The sequence below is a fragment of the Dermacentor andersoni genome, chromosome 4, assembly GCF_023375885.2.
Source record: "Dermacentor andersoni chromosome 4, qqDerAnde1_hic_scaffold, whole genome shotgun sequence".
NCBI classification, from domain to species: Eukaryota; Metazoa; Arthropoda; class Arachnida; order Ixodida; family Ixodidae; genus Dermacentor; species Dermacentor andersoni.
Genome location: NC_092817.1, coordinates 32,342,416 through 32,367,524, shown reverse-complemented (window position 1 = coordinate 32,367,524; position 25,109 = coordinate 32,342,416). Strand labels below are relative to the sequence as shown.

At 44.8% G+C, this 25,109-nt stretch overlaps 2 protein-coding genes across 9 annotated transcripts in view; both read left to right on the top strand.

Moving 5' to 3' along the window:
- LOC126536872 (transmembrane protease serine 9-like) overlaps positions 1–2,811 on the top strand; it is a 41,012-nt gene extending 38,201 nt beyond the window's left edge. Inside the window, exon 13 of the mRNA XM_050183902.3 lies at positions 1,950–2,811. Coding sequence (XP_050039859.1) covers positions 1,950–2,123 — 174 coding nt within the window. The 3' untranslated portion in view covers positions 2,124–2,811. The remainder of the gene's footprint in view (positions 1–1,949) is intronic.
- Positions 2,812–5,120: 2,309 nt separating this feature from the next.
- LOC126536885 (uncharacterized) lies at positions 5,121–23,520 on the top strand. Of its 8 annotated transcripts, none has more exons than XM_055073579.2 (7): positions 5,121–6,619; positions 7,578–7,744; positions 12,911–13,045; positions 14,849–14,931; positions 22,237–22,390; positions 22,710–22,762; positions 23,163–23,520. In XM_055073579.2, the coding sequence occupies exons 2-6, from the start codon at positions 7,643–7,645 to the stop codon at positions 22,740–22,742; spliced, it is 507 nt and encodes a 168-aa protein (XP_054929554.1). In that variant the 5' UTR covers positions 5,121–6,619; positions 7,578–7,642; the 3' UTR covers positions 22,743–22,762; positions 23,163–23,520. The 8 variants fall into 8 exon arrangements, 7 of the variants coding, with proteins under 7 accessions (XP_054929554.1, XP_054929550.1, XP_054929555.1 ...); XM_055073580.1 differs by lacking the exon at positions 5,121–6,619 and adding an exon at positions 6,626–7,149; XM_055073575.2 differs by lacking the exon at positions 12,911–13,045 and having other exon boundaries at positions 22,707–22,762.
- The last annotated feature ends 1,589 nt before the right edge of the window (positions 23,521–25,109 follow it).

The window sequence follows — 25,109 nt, the reverse complement described above, 5'->3', positions numbered from 1 at the left end:
CTTAGCCCTAGAAGGGGCTGTGATGGTCAAGGCGGGGGTTCTTCAGCATTAAGATCACCATGTATGCGCCTCCTTTACAGACTACGAGTGTCTTGGCGAAGAATAGAAAGGTCACTTGATCCGTCAGTTTAAGCAAGACATCTGCTTGGACGATATCAACTTCATACCAGGGCTTAAAGTCCCCCTCCACTATATATATATATATATATATATATATATATATATATATATATATATATATATATATATATATATATATATATATATATAGTGATATCATAAGAAGCAAACAAAGACATCCAGGACAGCATGTAGAAAATTAGTTGTACTTATTAATTGAATTAAACAAATTATAAAAAAATGGAAATGAAAGTGGATGAAAAAAAAAAGTCGCAGTTTCGCCTGAAAGACGAAGCATCAATTACGATAGGAATTAGAGGGAAGCTATACCAAGTAAGGATAGCAGTTTTATCGGCCGCGTAAACTTCTAAACATAGGCATACTAACTAAATTAACAAGCATGGTATCACGCGCGCACAAGCAAGCATGAGCATATCTCACTCGATGACCGAGGAAACCCGCTGTCAAAACGCTGGAGTGAGGAAGCGCGGCAGCAGCAGCGAGCGAATTGACCTTCGTGCTGCTTCTTACATCAACGCGAACTAAGCCGCGAAAATAGCGCGCGACTGACTCTGTCCCCGTCGCAGATGGTTTGCAAGATACAGCGGCCAGGGCCGCCCGGCGTAGAATGCACCCCCTGAGTAGAACCGCACCCCCCCCTCCCCCACGACTTTAAGCACTGCTTCCATACTTTGCTAAAGATAAACTACGATACTTAGGGTAAGTTAGATCGGGTTTGTGTAAGAGCTAGTTGGTTGGTGTTCGCGCATTCAGCGCACGTGAAAGACTATCCACAGAACATTTTTGCATCACTTCTCTCTGTGTCTCAGCTTTTGCACTGGAAACACGAAGAGAAGCGTTAGCTGTCGTACTCTTTACGTACATGCGCTATTGATCAGTGTCTGCGGCGTGCGGCAAGTTTCAGGTCCCGCGCTTAACAATATTCACCCGATTTCTGCCTCTTTGAAATGTCCGCTCCGTTTATACGAGTCACAAGCACACTTCCGTCTCCGCTGTATTTTGCACTGCGGCCTGCCTCGCAGCCTTTCGTTTTGGATGCGAATGCATCAAAGAGCTCACTAGCTTCTTTTACACGAACTCGACACGAGCGGGTGAAATCGCACCGCTAAGCTCAAGGGCGCGGGATTAAATGCCGGCCGCGGCGGCCGCATTTTGATGGGGACGAAATGCGAAAACGCCCGTCTACCGTTCATTGGGTGCGCGTTAAAGAACCCCAAGTGGTCGAAATTTATCCGGAGTGCCCCGCTACGGGGCGTGCCTCATAATTATGTCGTGGTTTCGATGCGTAGAGCACGCGAATGTTAAGCGGATCGAATTGGAAGTTCAGCTGACCGAGCGCGACCCGAGCGGGTTTACATGGATCCTACCAAGCGGGCTGGGCGAGTCAATCTACCCCTTGCAGGCGGTTTTACAGAACTCGCTCCGACGTTCGGTGGCCCGACCCGCTAGCGTTTGCCGGAGTTGGGCCCGAATGATGCCGACTCGGCGCAACTTCATCGGGTCCATGTGGAGAAATAGCCACGTTAGAACACATGCTCTGGCGGTTTGCCCGGTCACGCTGTATCATAGATAACAGCTCGGCCAGATGGGAAGCGGTTCTCTGCAGCCCTCTTCTGGCTGACCAACTCTGGGCTGTCCAGCAGGCTCACGATGCGGCCGAGAGGCTCGGCCTTCCGGTTCCCGCGTGGGACTGGCCCGCTTCGTGAAGACTCACGATGTGCAGGACTTCATTAACGTTTTACCGTACCATACCATATTATGTAAACGTGGCTACTTCGCGCTTACTTCCTTGGCGCATGCGCACGCAGGGCGACGCCGGCGGCCCCCTGATGCAGTTCTACGCGGGCCGCTACTACGCGGCGGCCATCGCCGGCTCCGGCCTCGCGGGAGGCTGCGCTCAGGAGGGCGTGCCGGCAGTGTTCACCCGCGTCGGCACGCTGCTCAAGTGGATACAGAAGGTCACTGACCTCAGGACGCTCTAGTATACCGAGAGACTGGATCCGCCTGACGCTTTATCGTCTTGCGCCTGTCTCCCTCTACAGATCACTTCACTAGCCGTGGCACTTGAATGGACGCTGAATTGAAATGCTAGATCAGTTTACAGTGATAAAGTATCGTTTCAAAAATGTATTTTCGTTAGTTTGATGACAAGAGGTTGACTACCAGAAAAAAGAATATGAAGGTGAAATGTTCGCTTCTTTTTTTTTTTTCGATTTCGCGCCAAAACTTCAGCGCCTGTACGTTAGTGTGATGTCATGGATTATTTTCGAAGTACTTTCCCATACTTGGGCCACTGTGGTGCATAAAAATTCTCGAAGCCCTTTAGATTCGCCCTTTGACTCCTTTAGAATCGAATGTAGTCCATATTTACTGGTTAAAAAAGAAGTAACTAAGCCCGAGCGAACACCGTTGAAATTCATGACGTCACGGCGAGTTGATGTGGGACTTTCAAGGTGTCGTCGCAGCTCATCTTTCATTTTTGTGTATTTTCTGGCTTAGCAAGCTTCCTCTAAGGTAAGCGTTACTTTCTGGTATTGTAGAAGCGTAATTTGCAAAACCTACTAATATTTTGCTTTTAATCTCCCTTGTGAAAGGTGTTTGTAGAGAAATTTTAAGTCCGTTGCGCCTTCGAAATTCCGTATGTGTTGGTTTCAATGCAATCGAAATCTCCCTCTACTGGACAGGACCAAATAAAGAAGATGAAGAAAAAGAATGTCGAATAAAGACGTCACCTTGGAAACCGGTCAAATTCTTGGCCGATCCCCCACGGTAGGTACGTGTCACTTGTGCAGAGGAACAACAACAATCTCCCCGCCGCTCTTTTTGACGTCATTCCTTCTGAAAATGTCTCAAAATATCTACCGTAAGTAGATTATTAAAAAAAAATGAGGGGCCGCCATACTATTAAAAAGGAAACTCAAATGCGGGCTAGACGCACAGGATGTTACATGTTACATGTTACGTGTTACATGCACGAAAATGACCAAAAAATAGGCAATATATCGCGAAATTCGTGATGACGTCATGATTTCATGGACGCTGCACCTTTCATGAAAAGTTATACCAGTCGACCAGTCCGGACATACTTGTGTTCCTAATTGCTGTCTCTGCGACAGAAGAGTACCCCTGTGTGTAAAGTAAGCTACGCCTTTAGTACAGATTTACGTAGCTCTTTACCGACAAGGACAACAGAAGCAAGCGATGACGTGCTCGGCGATGACTCGCAGCAATCTTTCCGGGCAAACTCGCGACTCTTTGTTTAAATGTCAAGGCAAGCACTGCGCATGTCTCGCAAATTCTTTAGATGACAGTTTTACTGGTACCACACTGACGCATCTGTCCGCCAAGTTAGAAATAATGCGAGCTTTTACAATCAGAACTACTGCAAGTTGGGTAGCCGGAACGGATTCAGCATAAACGATCGTATAAATTTATTGCTGCTTTTTGTGACCACTGCACACTTAAAAAAAAAAAAAAAACAGGGCATCGAATCCACACTCTTTCTTCGTCTTCTTCTTTAACATTTGTTAGCACGTCTTACATTGTTATCATTTGCTTATTTCTGCTGTTTTTGTCCTTAACGAGCTACGTAATCTGTACTAACGGCACACCGACAGGCCCAAACGGCAATCTTAGTCGTGCTTAGTCAAGCTGGTTGTTTCGAGCAACGCAGGAACATTAGCATGCTACGTCTCGTATCTGCAGAACAAAGTAAGGCGCAGGCGAGACGTTTCCGTCTTTCATTGCGAGCGCAGGCGAGGTGCATTTCTGCAATCCGCAACGCAGCTATACCTGACCCCAAGTGCCGATTTTTTTTGTTTTTCTTCTATTTTTTTGTCTTATTGTGGCACATGGATTTTGACTGCTGTGTGCCACCTTAGCATTGTTTTTACGTATTACCACGACTCTCTGAAAAAAAAAGAAAAGAAAATATATCTTACATATTCTGCGACACTTAAACAAGAATTATTAAGGCCCTGTAATTACAGTTACCTTGACTTCACTTGCTGAAGTCAACATGCCAGCTATATATACTGCGGAGGCCAGATGGGCATACTGACTTCATCAAGTGGAGTCAAGATAATTATTATTAGAGTGCCTTACTGAATTTCCTGCATAATGCAGGAAATATCCATATTGATGCTTTTGTCTTTTCACAATACAGTAAAAGAGTCCTCCTCAAGCTAAAAAATATCAAAAGAAGCTCGGAAGAAAGAAAGATGGTAACGAACAAACGACCGAACGAACGAGGCAGGTGTATTCGATGCGGAACTCACTTCTCAGTCAATGTTTAGTTTAAAAGCGTGATTATAATTTTTGCAGCTTGAAAAATAGGCGAATGAAATTCCCTATTCTGAATATTCCTCTGAAACAATCAGTTTATTCATAACGCTCCAGAAGAGACAATAATAAATAACAAAAAAGAACTATGCATACGACAATAAAGTTTTCCAATTCGTTATCATTCCTTCATTAGAGATTTTTTACAGCTATCCCACTTCAGATACGAATCCGCACTAACCTGCTCATCTTTCGGTAAGTCTGCTCAGGCATACTGGTGCCTGCGCATAAGAGGTTTCAAGGGACGGTCAAAGAACCAATGCTAAACCAATTTATGCTATAGTGAAGTGTCCATTCACAGCTATACCTTAATCTCGCGAAAAATAAAGAAAACAATGTTATCAGTGGAGATATAGGAATGTTTTCCCATTTTAAATTTCGCGCCTGAAACGCAGTGACCCAGCGTCAATGTGACGCCATGGAATTCAACGTAATCTTGCTTATTTGAGAGAGTTTTGTTTTAAAATATTGATAAAAAAGAAATGTGTTGTGAAAATCAGCTAAATTGACTCCTTCGTTCTTTTGGAACGCATTGTTATCCTCGTTATTATTGCTAACTAATTTTAACAATTAACAATTAGGCAACACACCCCGAAGAAACGCTGTCAAAATGCACATTTATGAAAACTAGTGCGGAAACTGCGAAGTAGCGGCGCCACCCGTCGTGTTGGAGTTTTTTTTCTGGCTTACCATGCCACCGCGTACGGTAAGAGTGAGTTCTTTTTATTTTCCAGATGTGTAGTTCACCAATTCAAGATAACTTGATGCTCATGTTTTGGGTTCCTTTAAAGATAGTGCGCGTGCTGTTAACCGATAGGAAAGGGCAGCGCCAGACAATTTTCGCGCGGCAATGGTTAGCCAAATTAGCTTTGAGCATTCTTTCACATTTAAGAAGAACACGGATGTATGGCGCCCTCTTTTTCGTGTCCTGAAAGAATCAGCCAAAATATCCAGCAAATGTAGTTTAGGAGCCTGAAGTTGGCTTTCTTGCACACAACATATATACGTGGTGATGCACGCTTTACAGGAGCTAACGCCACCACGGGAGCGAGAAATAAATAAATAAATAAATAAATAAATAAATAAATAAATAAATAAATAAATAAATAAATACATAAATAAATAAATAAATAAATACATTGTGAATTTACACGGCTGGGAGCTTCAAAATGTACTAAATATCTGCAAAGTTAAAGCAAGCAGTTTTGATAATCAATATGAGAAATTGATCTCTTTCGACTTCCAGTAAGCGTATATAGAAACACACGTCATAGAAGTAATAACGGTTGCTGTAGCCAGGTAATGACCTAATGATTCTAGCGGTTGCTTTCCTTTTTGATCACGAACCGCATTAGAAATAGAGGCAAACAAAGGCGACAACAACCATTCTCTCGTGTTGTGTCTGTTTCCCATTCCATGTGTCGCTGTTCAACGCCACTTTTTCTCTCTCAGTGTTGTGGTAGAGGTTGCAGTGGTCACCGGTCGCCTGATTTGCGCAGAAATGCGAAGGCACCATTTTTTATGAATCGCAGCAAACTGGAAAGCGTACGAACAAAAAGATGCCCCGAAAAATAAAAATAATAATAATAAAAAAAAGGAAATTAGCGTGTAGACCACTGGTAGCTCGAAGGTCACGGCTGACCATGCGCACGGTCGTCAACGTGCGTCACTTCGAATCGACTGCCGTCGGTTGGGCGGTCGCCTCCTTTTCATAAGTGGCCCTGATGCCACGCGCCGAGTGACACAGCGATGGTGGTAGGATCGAAGCAGCGAGAGAGGCGCCCGACGACTCGTCGCAGGCCAAGTACGACGCAGCGCCATCGCGTGCGGGGGACCCCGTATACATACGCCGCGCCTCACGAACCTGTCCGCTGTTATGCGTGAGGGTCGATCACAAGTTATTGCAACAAGGGCGCGTGATTGTTATCGCTCCGGTGCTGCTTTGTTTGTGAAGGAAGGCGCGCAAGTCGCGCCTGGCAATCGTTGATTCCCTCCTCCACCGCCCGTCTCTCTCTCTCTCTCTCTCTCTCGTTCTCTTCTTTTATTTTTTAAATGTTCCCTCCAAATGTTTCCCTGACGACCAGCAGAGCGAATCGTCCCGTCTCAGTGTCGGCGCTTGCAGGAAAGAGGGAGTCAGGTACGTGCGTTTCTATTCGCATTTTACTCGTGCAGATTTTCCTTCCTGGAAAATATTGCACATTGAAGCGTGTACTCCTTGAGATGTCGGAACGAATTAAGAGCTTTCGCCTCTGGACCTTGGAGGCTTTTTCTTTTTTTTTACTCGCTTCCTTTATCTGATGGATACGTGAACGGAGCGCGAAGTGGGTACACGGGAAATGCCGTTTCTCTTAGCGACGTTTTGCTTGTTTCACTTTCACCTGTCTGGGCATGCGGGTCACGTGCCAGCCTCCGATACCATACGTGATGGCCGACCGATGAACGGACGCGACGCTCGTGCGTTATTAGGCGCTCAAGCAAAGGCGCCCGAATGTCGTGGTTTCAGCTGGTCGACTTGGCGGCTATCGATGTGCAGTCCACGTTCCTGCCCAGCCAGTGAATGTGAGCCGCGTTGTTCGTTGTGGCCCCTCTGACGTCGCGATCAACAGGTGGAACGGCCTCGACAACGTGTCGTTTGCTCAGGTCTCGCAACATGCCGTCGTGAACGATGTGAATATCCTTAATTCGTTGCTGCGTTTTAGTCAGATAAGCTCGGCTCGTCTTTGTTTCTCCACGTGCGCAGACCGTTGCTATCGCGCCACAACGACGTTGTCGCTAGGAAGAAAAACGGCTTTAAAGTGAAAGTGGATTTGCAACTAGGCTAGTTTTACTGCTTTCACTTGATATTGAAAAAAAAAAAGAAGATAAATAAAGTAGGAGAGAAAAAAAAAGAAAAGCTAAGCATAAAATAGGAGACAGCCAGCGTTCGTGTATGTGTGCCGTTTATGTATCTTGGTTCGCAAGCTGTTTTTTTTTTTATGAAGTGCCCAGAATACTTTAATTTTATGAACCTTGCATGGCTAAGTTCACCAGTTGCCGGTGAAACGTTGCTGTCGGTAGCATTACCTTCTGAGACAGTTTTTTTTTCTTCTTCGCAGTTTAGGTTTGCTGGTACACTTTCAACGCGCAACATGGAAGACGAAGTAAATAGCCGCAATGCAGGATGACCAGCGCGGACGATCAGTTCGACATCTGTATCGCTGCATACAAACGACAGCGCATACGTGCGCAACGCAAGGCGCCCACAGTGCTGCAAGCATTGCAGGTTCGTGTTGCCATTATATATTGCTTGCGTATCGCGCGTATTATACGCTACAGTGTGTAAGCTAACCGATGTGTATCCATTTCTCTGTTCCTCTAATGCGCGCCAGTCGTAAGCATGCTTTACAATTACTGCACTGAACTGACGTCTGATAAACTAGTACAGTTGGGAAGGGGGGGGGGGGGGGGGCACACAGTGATACCATCAAAGCACGGACGCTGTCAGACATGCGCGAGTACTGAACTATGACTTGAAATCCCGCTTATCTCGTGCATTACTTTAGAACGTATAGAGAAATCACGTAGATGACACGAAACACAGCGCTATCTTACAACTGCTTTCCATGCACTAGTACGCTAAAGGTAATAGTGGGCTGATTAACATCTGCTAAAACTGACAATATACAGAGCCGTCCAAGCCGCTATACCACATTAATACTATGAGCGCGTGTTAAAAATAGTTCATCGTCATTTCTGTTTATTTTGGCCACTGCGACGAAACTTGACCGCTTTTCTTTTCTTTTTTAACAGCGAAGTTGTCATAGCGAGTGCATGTTATCATAGGGACTACGTTATAGGCGTGTTCCCATAGTGTCCTGAACAAATGATGCGATTTGCGAAGTTTATGTCTAAAGAAAATAGAGAGCATGTTAGGGCTGATGTACAGGAAAATTTCGAAGTGTTCTTTAAAATTAAAATGAAAATAAAGGAAAGAGGTGCAGTCGCCCTATAATGATAAAAGCTACTTCTTTTTGCATAACAGAAACAACAATACATAAAATATATATTTAGTAATAAAAGAAACAACGCTCTAGTGCCAAGAATCCACATGCCGAAGTCCTAGGCACACACGAACATTCATTGGAGGCTAAAGAAAAATTTATAAACCCTCCTTTTTTTTTTTTTTGCAGGCGTTACGTTAAAAACTTACACAATTGACATTTCCATGACATACGGGGGAAGCTATGGGTGATGTGTTGGGGAAGCTTCAAGAGCATCAGCTAATTACAGGTTTTGCAAGAGATTCCTTAATGAATTGCTTGAAAACTCGATGTTATCCGCAATATGCCCCTGTGTCCTGAGCGAACTGCACGTGACACCGCGTTCACAGTTGGCAAGAATGAGAGCCATGTTAGGAACGGTGTGTGTGGAAAGTTCATCGTTTATGGATTAATTATGATTATTGTATAATAAACCCTTTTCTGCCTATTTTCAAGCATTTTCTCGAGACCCGGAATAGGTTTTCCCGGTGCTCTAGGTGAACTAAAAAAAGGCATCTTATTCTTACTGGGTGAAAATAAGAGGAAAGTTATGTGAAATGCATAGACGAAGTTAAATGTGTGTGGGCTCATTAAGGCCTTCGTAGTAAATTACGTATGCACGCGCTCAGAAGTGTTATAATTGTGTTCTACGAACGGCTCAGAATTTATCGCCATACTGGGAAAATTATAACTGCCACTGAAATCAAATTTACTAAAGACAGGGAGAACATTATGTTCGATGCACTTGCGAAGTTAAATGCATATATACAGATGAATTATGGCCTCTGTAAAAACATCTTTGAGCAAGTGCTTGAAACATTATACTCCCGCTGTCCGCTATATTTCCGTGTCTCGAGAGAATTCACCATCCCACCGAGTTCACCTCTGGTGAAAATAGTGGGTGTGTTAAATGTAATATGTGTCGGAACTTTAACCTTTCTGGCTTAAGTATAAGCTTTTAGAGTAATTACTGAACCCTCATTTACTCCCTGTTTTCAAGCGATATGCAGGGTGTCCCACGTAGATTTATCCAAAATTTAAAGATATGCGAATGCCATCTAGCTGGACAGAACCAAGGTAATGCTGTTTGCCGTCGCTCGAAGATATTCAAATAATATTTTCCATTTCGCACGATTATATTATTAGAATCAATTAATTAATTAATTAATTAATTAACCACCTTCTATTATATTTATATTAAAAGTGTCAGTCAGAAAATTGTAGAGCAACATGAAAAACTCCTGAAACTCCCGTTACAGGGGTGGGCTCAGTAAGAATTTTAAGTATCGATACATATATCACACATATATAAAGCAACATACAAACAACACAATACCAAGTTTCAGACATAACAAGTGCAGTACAGCAATACAAACAGTACAATACAGCAGTACAATCAGCACTTCAGCTTCAGATATTGCAAAGTGAGCAAAGGGAAAACAAATCTCAACAGAATAAATCAGAATAAGAAAGAAATTCCTTAAGCCTTCCCTCAAAATATTCCAGTAACTACAACGAAGCAGTGACAATGGCAATGAATTCCATTGACGATTTGGTTTTAAAAAAAGAATTTCATATACATTGACATTTTGTTGGAGTAATTTGTAAGTGCATTCATTTATTCCTCTCATGATTCTTCCTCGGCGCGGTGGTACCTTGTTGTGTTTATGTTTAGTTCATTTTTGTCAGTAAGAAGAATGTTGTGCCGGCCAGTTGTCGACGTCCGGCTAAGGGAACTTTTGGCTAGCGTAACATTTCTGTTACTGACGCAGGCGAAGAGTATCTCGAAAGAATAAATCTAGCGGCTCGTCTTTGTACTTTTTCTATAATTTTTATCAACCCAGTTTCGGAGGGGTCCCATGCAATATTTGCGTACTCAAAGTTGGCTGCACATACGTGGGTTAAAATGGTATGAGTTCGAGCTAGTTGGTACGAATCCATGGGTGAAAAACAGTGCAAAATAAACACGGACAAGCGAGCAACACAGGACGAGCCGCACATACGTGAGATATGCTACTAGCTTAACGGGGGTCGAAGCAGGCTTCAAGTTCTGTCGTAGGTACCATAGTTTCTTTTCCGCTGCTGGGCAATTGCTTTTTTGTTTCAATATAGCTCCCACATTTTACATTGCTTGATATTGCTACATCTGAGTATTTTATTGGGTCAACTGTAGAGAGAGGGGTAGAGCCTAGAGTACAATTGTAGGCTTAATTGCATCATTGTAGCTCCGTGACAGCTATCGCTTTGAGACGTCATGTGATACTGCGTTGCCTTCGGGATCGGCCTGGAGTATAGATGTAAAGGTAGGGGGGAAACTGGAAAGATTTAGGGAGAAACAGCCTTTTCTTTCTTTCTTTTCAGCACAAAAAAGAAATGGAGAAAAAAACATTAAAATTTCAACATACGGTTGTACTTGCCATTCTCTGCTCTGCAGCGCATACTATTCTAGAAGCGACGATGACGACAAGCAAAAGGCAGCGCAGTTTTCGAGTGTTTTCATTTTGTAATTTCGGTTTCGTTTTGAAAACGTAGCGTATCTTTCAAATGTAGCGGAATACAGGACGCCCTCTAGGTTTTGGTCCAGGACTGGCGTCTGGGACCCCGCGAGGCTCGTGGAACCGTCAACCTGGTCACAAGGCCTTTGCACTAATAAGCTACTGACCCTATAGCTTCTAGGCAGCTGTAGATACCGTCGCCATCTGCCTAGATATGAACAAGACTGCTCTTTGTTTGGAAATGTGCATAAAAAGATTCGCTACAGACTCACAAGTAAATAGGTTAGGAAACGCGTCTTCGTACAATCAAATTTGAATGTGGAAGCAGCCGCGATCGATTCTAATGCGAGTGTTTCCAGCGAGGGTGACTCTGACCCTGAATGGCCTTATTCTGAATTGTAAAATTAGCAATGTTTCGTAGAAAACAACAAGGCGTTCATTCCGCTGTCCTCGTTTTCTGTGCCAAAATTCGCATTTATTTAGGGATAAATATTTTTTATTGCTTGAATGATAAATATAGGCTATTTTTAGTGGAGTTTCAGTTTTTTTTAAAGATACCCTAAACAAGAAAGCAAACCGGAAGAAACTGTTCTTTTTCCTCCCACTCAAGATTTACGGAATTTTTTCATCCCTAACCTGGACGCAAGACCCTCCAGCAGATGTTTGCATGTACTTCAGAGGCGCGTTTTGCGTGCGAATGTTTCCTTGTTAACTTTACATACTGACGTATCGTGCTTTTTATACTCTGGCTCTAGACATTCCCTCACTCTAAACGCTACCTCAATCGCAGCTTCCGCGCCACGCTGGCAAGATCAGTTGTCGGGTGGTTCTTCATGGTGACGTCAGGCGTGCGCCACGTGCGCGTGTGTGTGGGGTGTTTTTTTCGTTTTTCATTGCGCTCATATGTCGTGCGTTCTAATCGAGATGACCCGTTAGGTGTTATATACTACACTATACTACACATGGCATTGGGGAGGTTCACTTCACAATCATGCTGTGTAAGAGCGCATGCTTAGAGCATATGCGGCACTCTACTCTTAATCTGTGGCGTAGCTAGGTATTTTTTGGGGGTGGGGGGACTCACACATTTAACCGGGGACGGAAGGAGGGAGGGTAGGGGGGATGGGCAGGCGTCTACATGGCATACGAAAATTTGGGGGAGAGGAGCCACATGCTCGGTGTGCGCCTCCTCGCCCTTGCATTTCACCACGTGCGTTAATTGTACGTTAAATGCATCGCGTTATTTAACACAGATTCCCAGAATGCGCAGAATTTGCGCATTTCTTTTTTGTCACCATGTCGTTTTGAAGCTCAACAAATGTACAATACATTCCCTTTTCTCCTCTCCTATAACGGTATTGCTACCGTGCTATCGTGCCCCTACCTGATAAAGGTTGTACAGCTGATGCAATACTCGCTCTCCTTCTTTGTAAATAGACGAACTTAAACTATTTTTGAAAGGAAATTGCTCAGAATAATAAGTACTGGAGGCAACTGCAGAAGATTGGGAACGTTGAGCAAGACTTGCAGAACATTGCGTAGCATCGGGTGGGCTACGCTCTGCAGCAGTGAGTCTTACGTGGTTTTGGCACGTGAAACCCCAGAATTTAATTAATGTAATTTGGATCAATGAGTGAGTGACTGAATAAACTTTTATTTGGTCCATCAAAACGCGATAAAACGCGCACCCGGCTATGGAGCGCCTGCTTTTCTTCCTCCTTTTTTTTTTTTTGATTGCGGCAGCGGCTTGCAAAAGCTTCACGTTGCATATGCCTTAGCGCAACCAGCAGGCTCCTGCCACATACTGTCCTGTTTCGGGAATGACTGCGCCCGCGTTCGATGTCTTTGTGAACGAGTCTACATAAACCAAGTGCATGCGTGTACGTCTTTCAACGACGCAAACGATGGTTTCAGGACCGAGCAGCAAGCGGCTTGTCCGGCCAAGTGAACGGACTCCCTCCGCGGCTGATTAACAGCGTCAATGGACCTCCTCTCGATGAGAACGCGTCTCTCAAGAGAATGCACGTACCACCCATGGTCAACTGTGAGGTAAAGAAGTTGCGCGCACGACGGTGTATCGCCTAAAGAAATACGTATGCAAAACATTTACTTTGACCCAACAAAGTTTAACGTACCATTATTGATGCGCTCATTTCGATCCCTCAAGATTTTTCATATAAGCACGGTAGACTTAACGTAAAGCCCACGGCTGTTGTTTTTGATATCATATATCGAGTTTTAATTTAGGTGTGGGTGTAGTCGAGGAAACCAATTACTAAATACATAATTGTTATACTAATTAATTTTACTCAACTAACATTTCATTGCTTTTTGCACAAATGTACTTCCCAGAGCCAGATATGAAGGTAAAAAGTCGTTCTAATTTTTTTTTATGTGCGTTGGGCGTTGTGTGGTTAATATTTGCGCACATATGAGTGTGATCCGCCCAATTTTTATTTCATTCGTCATTGTTTTTGCAGAAATTGTTGAAAATCAAGAACTTAAGAAAAAAAAAACAAAGAAAGAAGGCACCGGAGCATCAAGTTTACGGCTTTAAAACTCGGCAATAAAATATGGTATCACAATTGTGTAAGGTGCAACTATGAGACCATTTAAAGTGGGCAAAATTTAAATATATCAGTTATTTGTGTGTTCGCGACATTGTATTTGAGAGTCCTATTTTCTAATGGTGCACGTTTTTTTTTCTTGCTATGTTCGTGTTTTACTCATTGTATTTAAGAGTCTTATATTCTAATTGTGGGTTGTTTATGTTTTTTTTATTTCTTGCTATGATGTTTCACTTTCACGTGTTCTTTTTATGTTAATATACAGTTAATTTATTTGAGTTACATTGGTTTTGTTTAATTTATTGTACGAAGTCATAATTTAGAAGTTGTACGTAGCAGGGATCATTGCCGAAAGATGTCCATTTGCCATGTCATCATTTAGTCATTTATTTTTCTTATGAGAAGGGCAAGACCTCAGTTAGGTGGTGTGCTGTCTTTTGTCTCCCTTCCTCGGTTCGTAGCCTATAAGCCGAAATAAAATCATTCTTCTTTTTCAATTCTTTCATATAGGAGTTGTGCGAAGTTTTCGTAAACGCTGCAACAAGTTCGTGTGAGCTGTAAATTCGTGCAATGCATTTGTATCCATTGAATGCTATAACAGATGCAGCTTACGCAACTGCGATACCTGTTCTTGGTGCATATTTTCAATATTGGAAAACTCGGGGCCGAGCCTTTTTCTTTTATCTCTCCTATCCTCGATAATTTTTCTAAAATGTGTGAGACCCTATATCAAAATTGCCATTTGTTGGGCGTGTTGGTAAACTGCCCTTCCGTCCTTGTTTGCTGGCGCTAAATATATGCTTTCACCCTATATCAACATGCTGTTTCTGCTGATACGCCGGTAACTAAAATTCAGCCTTCTCTCTTAAACGCAGCGCAAGTTTCATTTACATCAGAACCCGCCGTGGTTGCTCAGTGGCTATGGTGTTAGGCTGCTGAGCACGAGGTCGCGGGATCGAATCCCGGCCACGGCGGCCGCATTTCGATGGGGGCGAAATGCGAAAACATCCGTGTACTTAGATTTAGGTGCCCGTTAAAGAACTCCAGGTGGTCGAAATTTACGGAGTCCCCCACTACGGCGTGCCTCATAATCAGGTCGTGGTATTGGCCAGTAAAACTCCACAATTTATTTTAATTAATTTAACAGTGAAATTGTCGAAGTTTGCCCTGACCTCACTACAAAGCCTCCTCTTAAAACCTCTGCGCGTGTGTGTACAAGAATAGCTGCTCTCACATTTGATTGGTGATCTCTCCTGTACAGTGGATGTTCATGTGCTCATTTCAGTGCAATGGCTTCACCGTGTGCGCTCTGCTGGACACATCCTGTCCGTTCTCGACGATGTCGGAGCACACTGTGCACCGCCTCAGGTATACGGGCTCTCTCGTCCGCGCGCTGTGCCTCAATTTCTGGTCGCCTGTCATTCCTCGCACAATTCAAGACTTCGCGAAACGTCGATATACTTCGCGGAATATCTTGTGGAACAGTATTTCGAACATGTAATTAGGCGTGACGTTAGGAGACGGAAAGATAGCGTTGTGGATTAGTGGGCAAAGCGGGGGTAGCCGATATTCTGTAGCTTTATAGGAACAAAAAAAAAATGGAGCTGGGCAGGCCATGCAGTGCGCGGGGCAGGTAACTGGTGGGCCATTAGAGCTATACAGAATGGATGCTGATGGAAGGATAGATCAGTCGAGGATAAAATTTGGAAATTTGCAGGGGCGTAATATGAAATCAGCTGGCGCAAGACACCGGGAATTGGGGATGGCTCGAAGAGGCCTTTGTTCTGCACTGGACATGGAGAAGAAGAAGTTGGTGATGGTGATTTCGAATCTGATTCTCTGCTGATTAGCACAAAACAAGCGTGCCACGCGTACGTATACACTTGGCGGCTACCATTTCGTTCGTTTACGAACAGCGCCAAAAGCCGGGACGTGGAGAACGAAAAGACATCGCGGTCAAAACATCATATATCGACAACCAAGCAGAGTCGCGCGTAAGCCACTCAAGTATATATCGCTCTGTCAAAGAGATAAATATTGTTTCCAGATGTATCATAAGCCTTGAAGCAGCGGTAGTTCTTCAGCTTTTGTTGATGCTTTGCTCGTTTGTTTATCACTACCAAAGTGCGTATCGCTCTATATATAGTCCCCTCTATACAACAAAAAAGAAAGAAATATCGGTTGATAGTCTGCGCCTGACCCTTGCCTTTCCTTTCTTCACGACCCCATCTTTTCGCGTTGTTCCGAGAATGAACCAACGCGCTCTCTCCCAAATTTCAATACAATTATTGCTACTGTTGGCGCAGCGCCTCTCATAAAATTATTAAGAAATACATTAAGCACTTCTAATTAACAAATTCATCGCGCGGCTACATTGCCGCTAATATAGTGAGTTGCCGGGAAAAAGTGGTCGTTTATCTTCGCTGCACTGCCTTCAAGTGTTATCAATGTCTTTGTCTGGTCATCGCGCTATTCTCTTTTTTTGCTTTCCTCTTACAAGTTTCGTGCAACGGAAAATTTGGTGAGCACACGTGACATACTATAGGTGACAATGTTCGGAGTGAACTTTCTGAACTAATTGAAGTTCTCAAGGTAAAATACGTTGGAAAATCGTAAAGTACGACTTACACACAACCTACACACATGATAGCGTCGGATTGTAATTTGAATATACATAAAAACATAATTCTGTTGCACAGAAACTCCAAACACAATCCCTTTTCCCAATGTTTCTGCCATTCATAGAGCGGCCATGGCCTCCGGGATTTGCGCGTGCAAACCTCAAAGGTCATAAAACGGCGCACCCGGTTCCTTGCAACACCTCCAGATGGCGCTCGCCTCCGCCGCATCGCGGAGGCGAGCGCCATCTCAACAACAATAATACAACAACATATCCTAGACGAAGATGAAAACAGACTGGAAGGAGAGGCAGCAATAAATTACATCCAAAAAGTAACAGCCGAATCTTTCCAAGGCAAGGACGAGGTTGTATTTGAAGAAAAAAAGAGCATGATAGAGACCCAAGTTGAAAAGGAACTGGTGCTTACAAATTTAAACTGCATGGAAGAGAGCGGAAGAGAAAATTCCTAAGCGCACAGCCACAGGGCTAGACGAGGTTCCCGTTAGGCTGATAAATGAACTGGGACCAAAAAGTAAGGAAGCTCTGGTGAAAGCAGTGGAAAAAACGTTAAAAGATAGACGAATACCAGACAGTTGGCGACAAAGTAGAATGAATTTAATTTATAAAGGTAAGGAGGAGAAAGACAGAATTCACTCGTATAGACCGTTGACCATTACATCGGTAATATACAGGCTAGCAATGCAGGCAATCAAATTAAAGCTTCAAGCATGGGCAGAAAATAATGGCATTTTGGGAGAGCTTCAGAATGGCTTTAGAATAGGTAGGCGTTTGGATGATAACTTGTTTGTTCTTACTCAGTGTATTGAAATATCAAAAGCAGAAAGCAGACCGTTGTATGTGGCCTTTTTGGACATTACAGGAGCCTACGACAACGTAGACCGCAACATTTTGTGGGATATTCTGGAAGGGGAAGGCTTAGGTAACGATCGTCTACAGCTTTTGAGAGAGATTTACCTAGAAAATACTGTTTGCGTTGAATGGGAAGGGATGAGGAGCGCGGAGAAAGTTCATATCAACAAGGGACTGAGGCAGGGGTGCCCTTTATCCCCGCTGCTGTTTATGATGTACATGGTGAGGATGGAGAGGGCGCTAGAAGGAAGTAATATCGGGTTTAATCTCTCATACAAACAGGCAGGTACAGTAATAGAGCAGCAACTCCCAGGTTTATCTTATGCGGACGACATTGTGTTGCTCGCAAACAAGCAAAGTGATTTGCAACGTCTGGCTAATATCTGTGGACAGGAAGGCAATAATTTAGGTTTGAAATTTAGTGTTAGAAAATCAGCTGTTATTGTATTCAATGAAAACAGTGAACAGACAGTGGAGATACAGGGCCAAGAAATACCTCGGGTAACAGAATATAAATACCTTGGTATATGGATAAACGAAGGCAACGGATATATGGAAACACAGGAAAAAACCATAACAGTCAAGGGGAAGAGAAATGCAGCCATAATGAAGCACAGAGCGCTATGGGGATACAATAGGTACGAGGTCCTCCGAGGTATGTGGAAAGGGGTAATGGTTCCAGGACTTACTTTTGGAAATGCGGTTGTTTGCTTTAAATCAGGGGTACAATCAGGACTCGACGGGAACCAAAGGTCAGTGGGTCGCCTCGCATTGGGCGCCCACGGGAAGACTACAAATGAAGCTGTGCAAGGGGATATGGGCTGGACTAGTTTTGAAGTGAGGGAAGCTCGCAGTAAAATTGAGTATGAAGAACGGCTGAGGAATATGGAGGAAAGTAAATGGGCTGGGAGAGTGTTCAGGTATCTGTACAGGCAAAACATTGATTCACAGTGGAGGAAAAGAACTAGGAAGCTTACCAGCAAGTATGCGGCCTGTGGGGTGGGCAACACAGCAACAAAGAAGGTCAAGCGGAAAGTCAGAGAGGCTGAATTAATCTCATGGGTGGCGGCAATGGAAAAGAAACCTGCCATGAGTAACTACTTAAGAGGAAAAAACGAAATTAGGAAAGAAACCATTTATGATAACTCAAAGGGAAGCTCATTACTTTTCGAAGCGAGATCGGGATGCCTTAGAACACGCACCTATAAAGCGAGATATAAGAAGGAAGAAGAAGCATGTGCTTGCTGCGGTAAAGCTAGGGAAACGACGGAGCATATTTTATTAGAATGTGAAGACGTGTACCCAGCGGTCGATTTAGGCACCACTGGCCTCCTTGAAGCCCTTGGGTTCAGCGGGAGCAGTGGTAAAGCAAACAGGTCCGCAATAGACATCAGTAAGAGGCGATTGGAAGATTGGTGGAAGAAAAGTAGGGAAACGACAAAAGACGGAGACGTACAAAAGCACAGTTCGCAATAGGGGATCAGAAAATTTGGACGTGGTAGTTCATAGTGGTTTTTTTTTTTTCTTCATTGGTTAACCTAGGTAGGATATTAGGCAGCATAGTAGCAAGAGCTTGGTGGCGCAAGCCACCGCCCCGTTCCAAAGGGGACGCTCATAACATCCATCCATCCATCCATCCATCCATCCATCCATTCCATCCATCGCGGCTCCCACGAGAGGCGGCGTTTCTACCAATATATAAAGCTCGCCTTTTTCGTGCATGGCGTTCGCCGCCAGCGTTTACCGGTAAACATTACGCTTACATAAACTGCAGTTGTCGGGAAGCGTGAGAAGCAGTCAAGGATCTTTAAATGCTCTCGCGTTCCACTCTTAAAGGCAAAGCTTAAGCGTCCTCCAACTTTTCGTTCTGCGTCAGCAAAAATGTGGGCCGCTCCTGGAGATAGTGCAGAAAGGGTCCGAGCGCAATAGCACATACCTCTGGGAACTCCGGGTAGTGGGCTCCGGGACCTGTTACGCGCCCTTGAACTACCCTTGTCACACCTGGGAGGTCCCAGGCACAAGGGCAAGAACGAAGACTCTTATTCGAATGTTTGAAAAGAGTAATAAGGGTAAGAAGAAACCGCACACACAACAAAAACAGAAGCGTAAAAGTAAACAGAAAATGACACAAGTGTCAGATCATAGTTAAAGTTATGGTGTCTATAGGGCTAATGATGGGCCACGTGGTGATGGTAAATCTCACGGGATGCGGAGACAACTTCGCTCACGACCAGCTTTTTGATGAGCAAAGCTTGCGCGTGATGGTGTCGTTCTTCGGGTCCCAGGATCCTACGGCACCAACGATGATGGCGTCGACGGACACTCGTTAATACTGTTGTGCGAGGTGTTGACGCACAAGCTCGTACTTCAAAATCTGAGCGTCGCGGGCTTCGGAGAAGGCGTCTGGCCGGTTGTCAAATGAGTAGGAAACGTCGATGACGACCATCTCCTCACAGCGTGCTAAGACGAGGTCTGGGCGCAGGGTCGTGTGGCCGACGGACCGCTTCTCGTAGGCGATGGTGAAACCATTCCGGCACGCGGTGCGCAGCCCAGTCAGGATCGTGTTGTGTCGAGCGGTACACCTGGCGCTTTTCGACATGCAGTGGCAGAGAACGTGGGGCAGCGTCTCCTTGATGTACCCATGCACAGATACTGCACCGCTGGTCGCGACCAGTCACCCAGATGCTGGCTCCGTTGAGAGGTAGCAAGTTGAGCCTGGCTTTGTGGACGAAACACCAGTCCGCAAACCGGGTGAAACACCCGGTGTGCATGAAGTGAGAGCTGGCGGGGTCGGCGGCCGCGCACTGCAACGTCTTGCCCTGGTTTGGTTTGTCGTGCAGAGCTGCATCCCTAGAAGCCGATCGAATGGCTCAGAGTGTGCGGATGACCGCCCTGCGGTGGTTAGAGGTCAGCGTGTGGTCTCCGCAGATGATCCGGACTCCGTCAGAGGCATCTCCCAAAGGGCACAGAGGCGACGGGACGCCTTCTGTGCCTCTGTCCAGGTGGATCGAACCTATGATGCTGGCGCCCGGAAATCGCTCTCCATGGACCCGCAGGCCGACGAAGACGCTTAATTGGACACTACATCGAACAGGCCATCGGACGCCATGTCACGAAGCTCATGATCCCTGGACGTCAGCAACTTAAAGAATTGTCGACGCGGCAGAGGTGGCTTAATTCGGCAGCGAGTGGAATTACTGCGGCCCGCAGAGTGTGGGAGAGGTACTCATTCGACGCGTTAGATGGTAGATACGGCGCCCTCTTCTAGAGAGGACGCAGGGCATCGTCCAGTCACTGCCAGTCGTCTTTTCCCAGGGTCCCGCACCTCATCATGAAGTTTAAACCTGGGAAGACGAAGGTCCGTACAGCATCCAGGCATTGCCAGGGGGTCAGCATAGATGATAGCAAAGCCGCACGTGCCCCTCCGGATTGCCTGCTCGACGATGGTGACGTCGTCGGAGAGTATACGAAAGCCGACTGATCGGCCCATGGAACCGCTGTCCGTCGAAGTCGGCGATTGCAGGGATGGTAGAACACATGCGACCGTGGTCGAGGTAGAGGGTCTAGTCCCCAACGGGTGGTGGCCGCCCAGGCGGAGGGAACGGCAATTGGTAGGGTTGAGAGACAGGCTTAGCTCCAATGCCAGAGCCTCAATACGGCGTTGATGTGGGTCTGCGAAGCCTCTGGACTCGCCGCCATGCATTGGGGTGAGATCGCTTAGGCCAAGTTGTTATGAGGACGACCTCCACCTTGGATATATCGGGTACGGAGTCGATTACCGGGTTAAAAAGTAGGCCACTCAGCAGACAGCCGTGACAGATCCCGGCCAGGAAGGGAATGGGCGCGGTGATGCCGTCTGCAGCCATGACCTGCGTGCGGTTGTCAGAGTACAAGTCGGTGACGATATATCCACGAAACTGTTGCCTGTCCCGGCTCCTCGAAGGGCATCCAGCAACGCCTGATGGGGAGTAGACCCATCGGTGTTGGTGAAATCAAGGAAGGCAACGCAAATTTCGCCGCCACCGCTGCGGGCCTTGTCGAGCCGCTCCTCGAGCACATATATAGTTGCGTTCAAAGACACCGTCGTGGGGAAGGACCCCTTCTGACACTGGGAGAGGTCGTTATGCGCTCCCAGCCCCTCCAACCGCCCGCCAATGCACTTGACATATAGCTTGGCAGCCGCCAAGAACGATGGGCCACCATTTGCGCGGGTCGATATCGTCGCCCAAAATCGTATCTTAGCCCAAAAGGCCGCGCCCGCGTGGGCCAAGTCTGCGTTCGCACCGCCCTATGCCGCACCGCACGGCACCGCTCTCCGGTGGTGGCGGTGCCGTCGTCCACGTGAATGTATATAAATCCAGAAAGACAAGTTGACGTTCTCCATTTTGAATTTCACTTCTCTTCTGTCGTCGTAATGGGGAGACCGTGTATAGTCTGGACTCCCTAGGAGAAACGCGCCTACTAAGGGCGACGTCCCGCATGCGCTTGGCGTTTTGTGCACGATCTTCATCGGTGGTGTTTGCCGCCCGCCGGCGACGATTGCATTCTCGTCTCTGTTCCTGCCGTCGCTCTTCGTAGGCGCATTGCTCCTCGGGAGTCCGGACTACACGCGAATATGATGGAATTAATATATATATATATATATATATATATATATATATATATATATATATATATATATATATATATATATATAACAGAGGTGATACGAGAATGTGTGTGTGCACCTCTCCTCACAATGACCGCTGATCAAGACAATACATGTGTTAGTACCTTTGTTCCAAATTCTGTGTCACCTATATGTCGTGTGCTAAACACGTTGCTAAACAGCTTCGCTGGTGATCCACCTTCACAAGAGTGGAATGGTTCATGATTTTTATTTTCCTTTCTCCTTGCTTACTGCTTCCCCTGCTGCCAGCTGCTACCAGTATCTACCAGGTAGCACCTGGTAGCAAACTTCAGATTCTACCTGGTTAACCTCCCTGTCTTTCCTTTTTCTTTCTCTTGGACAAAAAAAGAATGGCGACCTTGTTGCGAAAATTGGACGATGACAAGGCAACGATGAACGCAAAATATTATTTCCAATTTGCATGCATAAAAACGCAGGTCCAATGCACGCATGTCACGCAAAGGTGGAAGTACCACATGCAGATTGAATGGTTCTGATTTCTTCCTTCTCAAAGACTCGGCGATCAGGTGTTGGCTTGGAAGCAGAGTCCACCGGAAGCCAGTGCCCTGCACCAACACCTGTTCAATCTCAGGACGCCGGTCAGAGGCTGCGTCAAAATGTGGACTTGGAATTCGGCTCTTGGAAGCAAGTATACGAGTTCGCCGTGGGTTAGTATTGCCTTCTTTGTATCTGACAGGATCCAAACACTGTAGATTGCCCCTAGACGCACACGAAATAAGAATATTATATGCAATTTAAACTGTGTCAGCAATTTGTGCTTCTGTAAAAGCGAAGTGGTCATCCTAGAGTGATAAGAGGCTCAGTAAGTCAGAACAGGTCGCACAATATTGAAAGAGGGATGAGTGAGTGAGTGCTTCCATTCAGCTCATGATACAGAAAGTGCTGATTTGGCTACTGAATGGCACAATAAAAATATGAAACAATTTGTCCCATTAGCTCGTAAATGGTTTTTTTTTTTTTCAGTAGAAGAACCTTTTCCAGAAGTCAGCCTTGGAATAGACTTCTTGAGAAGATCGCAGGTGAGTATTTATACAGGCTGTCCCTATTATCATGTACCAAGATTTTAAAATATTAAAATGGCACGTAGCTGGATAGAACCAAGGTAATGTTTGCCGTCACTTGGAGATACTCAAATTAGTTTCTAAATTCTGGCAAATTACATAATTAGTCTTAATTTATTACTAAACTTCTCTAATATTATAATTAGATGAAAAGTATCAATGAGAAAATTTTAGAGCAACATGAAAATCTCCTGATACAGCTTTCTGTGGCTCTATACGGGCTACATAAAAGCGATTTTCCAAGCGTGAAAGAAGCTCGCAAATACACGCAAACTGCCTCGAGCAGCCAGCCTTTTTTCATCTGTCTCATTCATTGCCATCTATGACATATATCACCATTTTTATTACATTTATGCAGTGCGTCATCAACTTTGAGACTGCCACGTTGCTGGTTGGAGGCATCAGAGGCGAGAAGGTACAGCTGCTCAATGCCAAAGACATATCATCTCAAAGCATGGTGGCACTAGCACCAAGGACCAGTGTGCTGTAGCTTACTATTTGACTATCTTTTGTGTGCCTGATGATGTTAGCATGTGCTCCTGTTTGTGATTGCATAAGTACATGTAGCAGGGCAAGCACTCATTAATTGCCAGGATTTAGCTTCACAAGGTGAGGGATAATTTTCACTGTCTACAACCTTATAAGAAATATGGAGCCACCGAAGGTGAAGTTGTAACTATCTGCATTCAAAGTGAAGTTGTGCTATATATATATATATATATTTTTTTTTTTGTTTAAATTATGGGGTTTTACGTGCCAAAACCACGATCTGATTATGAGGCATGCCGTAGTGGAGGACTCCGGAAATTTCGACCACCTGGGGTTCTTTAACGTGCACCTAAATCTAAGTACACAGGTGTTTTCGCATTTCGCCCCCATCGAAATGCGGCCGCCGTGGCCGGGATTCGATCCCGTGACCTTGTGCTCAGCAGCCTAACACCATAGCCACTGAGCAACCACGGCGGGTCTATATATATATATATATATGTAGATATATATATATATATATATGACTATTTTTTTTTTTTTGAATAGCAGATGACATTTGCTAATACATAGTTCAGGACAACATTCATTTGGGCTAGATGGTGCATACTTGAATTAAGAAGGAACAGTGCCAACTAAGACGACCACGAGAGGGAGAACGACACAGGACAAGCGCCATCCTGTGTTGTTCTCCCTCTCGTGACCGTCTTAGTTGGCGCTGTTCCTTCCTAATTCATTTGCTAATAGCCTATGCCCTAGCTTCACTGTAGAACAGGACAGCACCATTGTTGTACTAAAAGCAAATTACAATGCAGTGCAGAAACTATTCAGCAAGCAGGATGCAAATACAAGAAAGATTACCAGAAAGAGTGTGTTTAATAGACTAAAAAGTCTAATAAAAGTTTCAGATCTTCAGTTTTTGGCATAGTGGCGTAGCAATGAATGTGATAGCAACATGTTAGAATATTATACGATGTGTAACACTCTTAGCTGTAGTGGCAGAATGAATTGAAGTAAATGTAAGCTCACTATAAGTAAAAAGGAGCTGTTGTGCTAGGGGTCCTCTATTTGAATCCTCCCGTCGGACCATTTAATGTATGTTTATTAATTAAAGCCAACATCTTTCTAAGCGACTTTACCACCACTTTTCCATATCGGGTATGTTTCAAACCTCTTTCCTGTTCCAATGCTGGACGTAGTGCGTAACCGCGCCAATAAAATTACATCATTTTCAGGCTTGAGCTCTATTACTGCTTCACACATTCAATATTTAAATCTCAGAAGATTTAAGATAAAAGACATGCACTGTGAATGTTTTGTTTCATGACATTTGTTTGTCTACTGCCATTCTCAAAGTTCTGAAGAATAATTTTGTCAAGGATGCAAGATCTGGTCTCAGCAACTTTAGTGATAGAATGGTGCGGCAATATAACCCGCATATACCACGTCATATAGCATGGTAGAATATATAGCATACATGTACTTAAATATATAAGGAGCCTCACAGCGATGGCAGAAATTCGCTCAGAGTGTCCATATAATTGCTATGGCAATAAAAATTATCCAGATGCTTGTTCATTGATCCTCGAGCTGTCTCCAAGCCACAACCATACCTGCCACAGCGGCCGCATTTTAACAGACAGCGCGATGCAAGAAGGCCTGTGTACCATGCATTGGGTGTACATTAAAGAATCGCAGGTGGTCAAAATTAATCCAGAGCCCTCCCATTATGGCGTGCCTCATAATCATATTGTAGTTTTGGCATGTAAAGCCTCAGAATTTAATTTTAATCTTAAGCCACAATCTTGCGAAATCAGTG

Excerpts from the sequence above, each read along its gene's own strand:
- LOC126536885 (XM_055073575.2), top strand. The coding sequence starts at position 7,636 with ATGCAGGATGACCAGCGCGGACGATCAGTTCGACATCTGTATCGCTGC. Across the intron at positions 7,745-14,848 it reads CAGTGCTGCAAGCATTGCAG|TGCAATGGCTTCACCGTGTG; the intron begins GTTCGTGTTGCC and ends TGCTCATTTCAG. Across the intron at positions 22,763-23,162 it reads ACTTCTTGAGAAGATCGCAG|TGCGTCATCAACTTTGAGAC; the intron begins GTGAGTATTTAT and ends ACATTTATGCAG.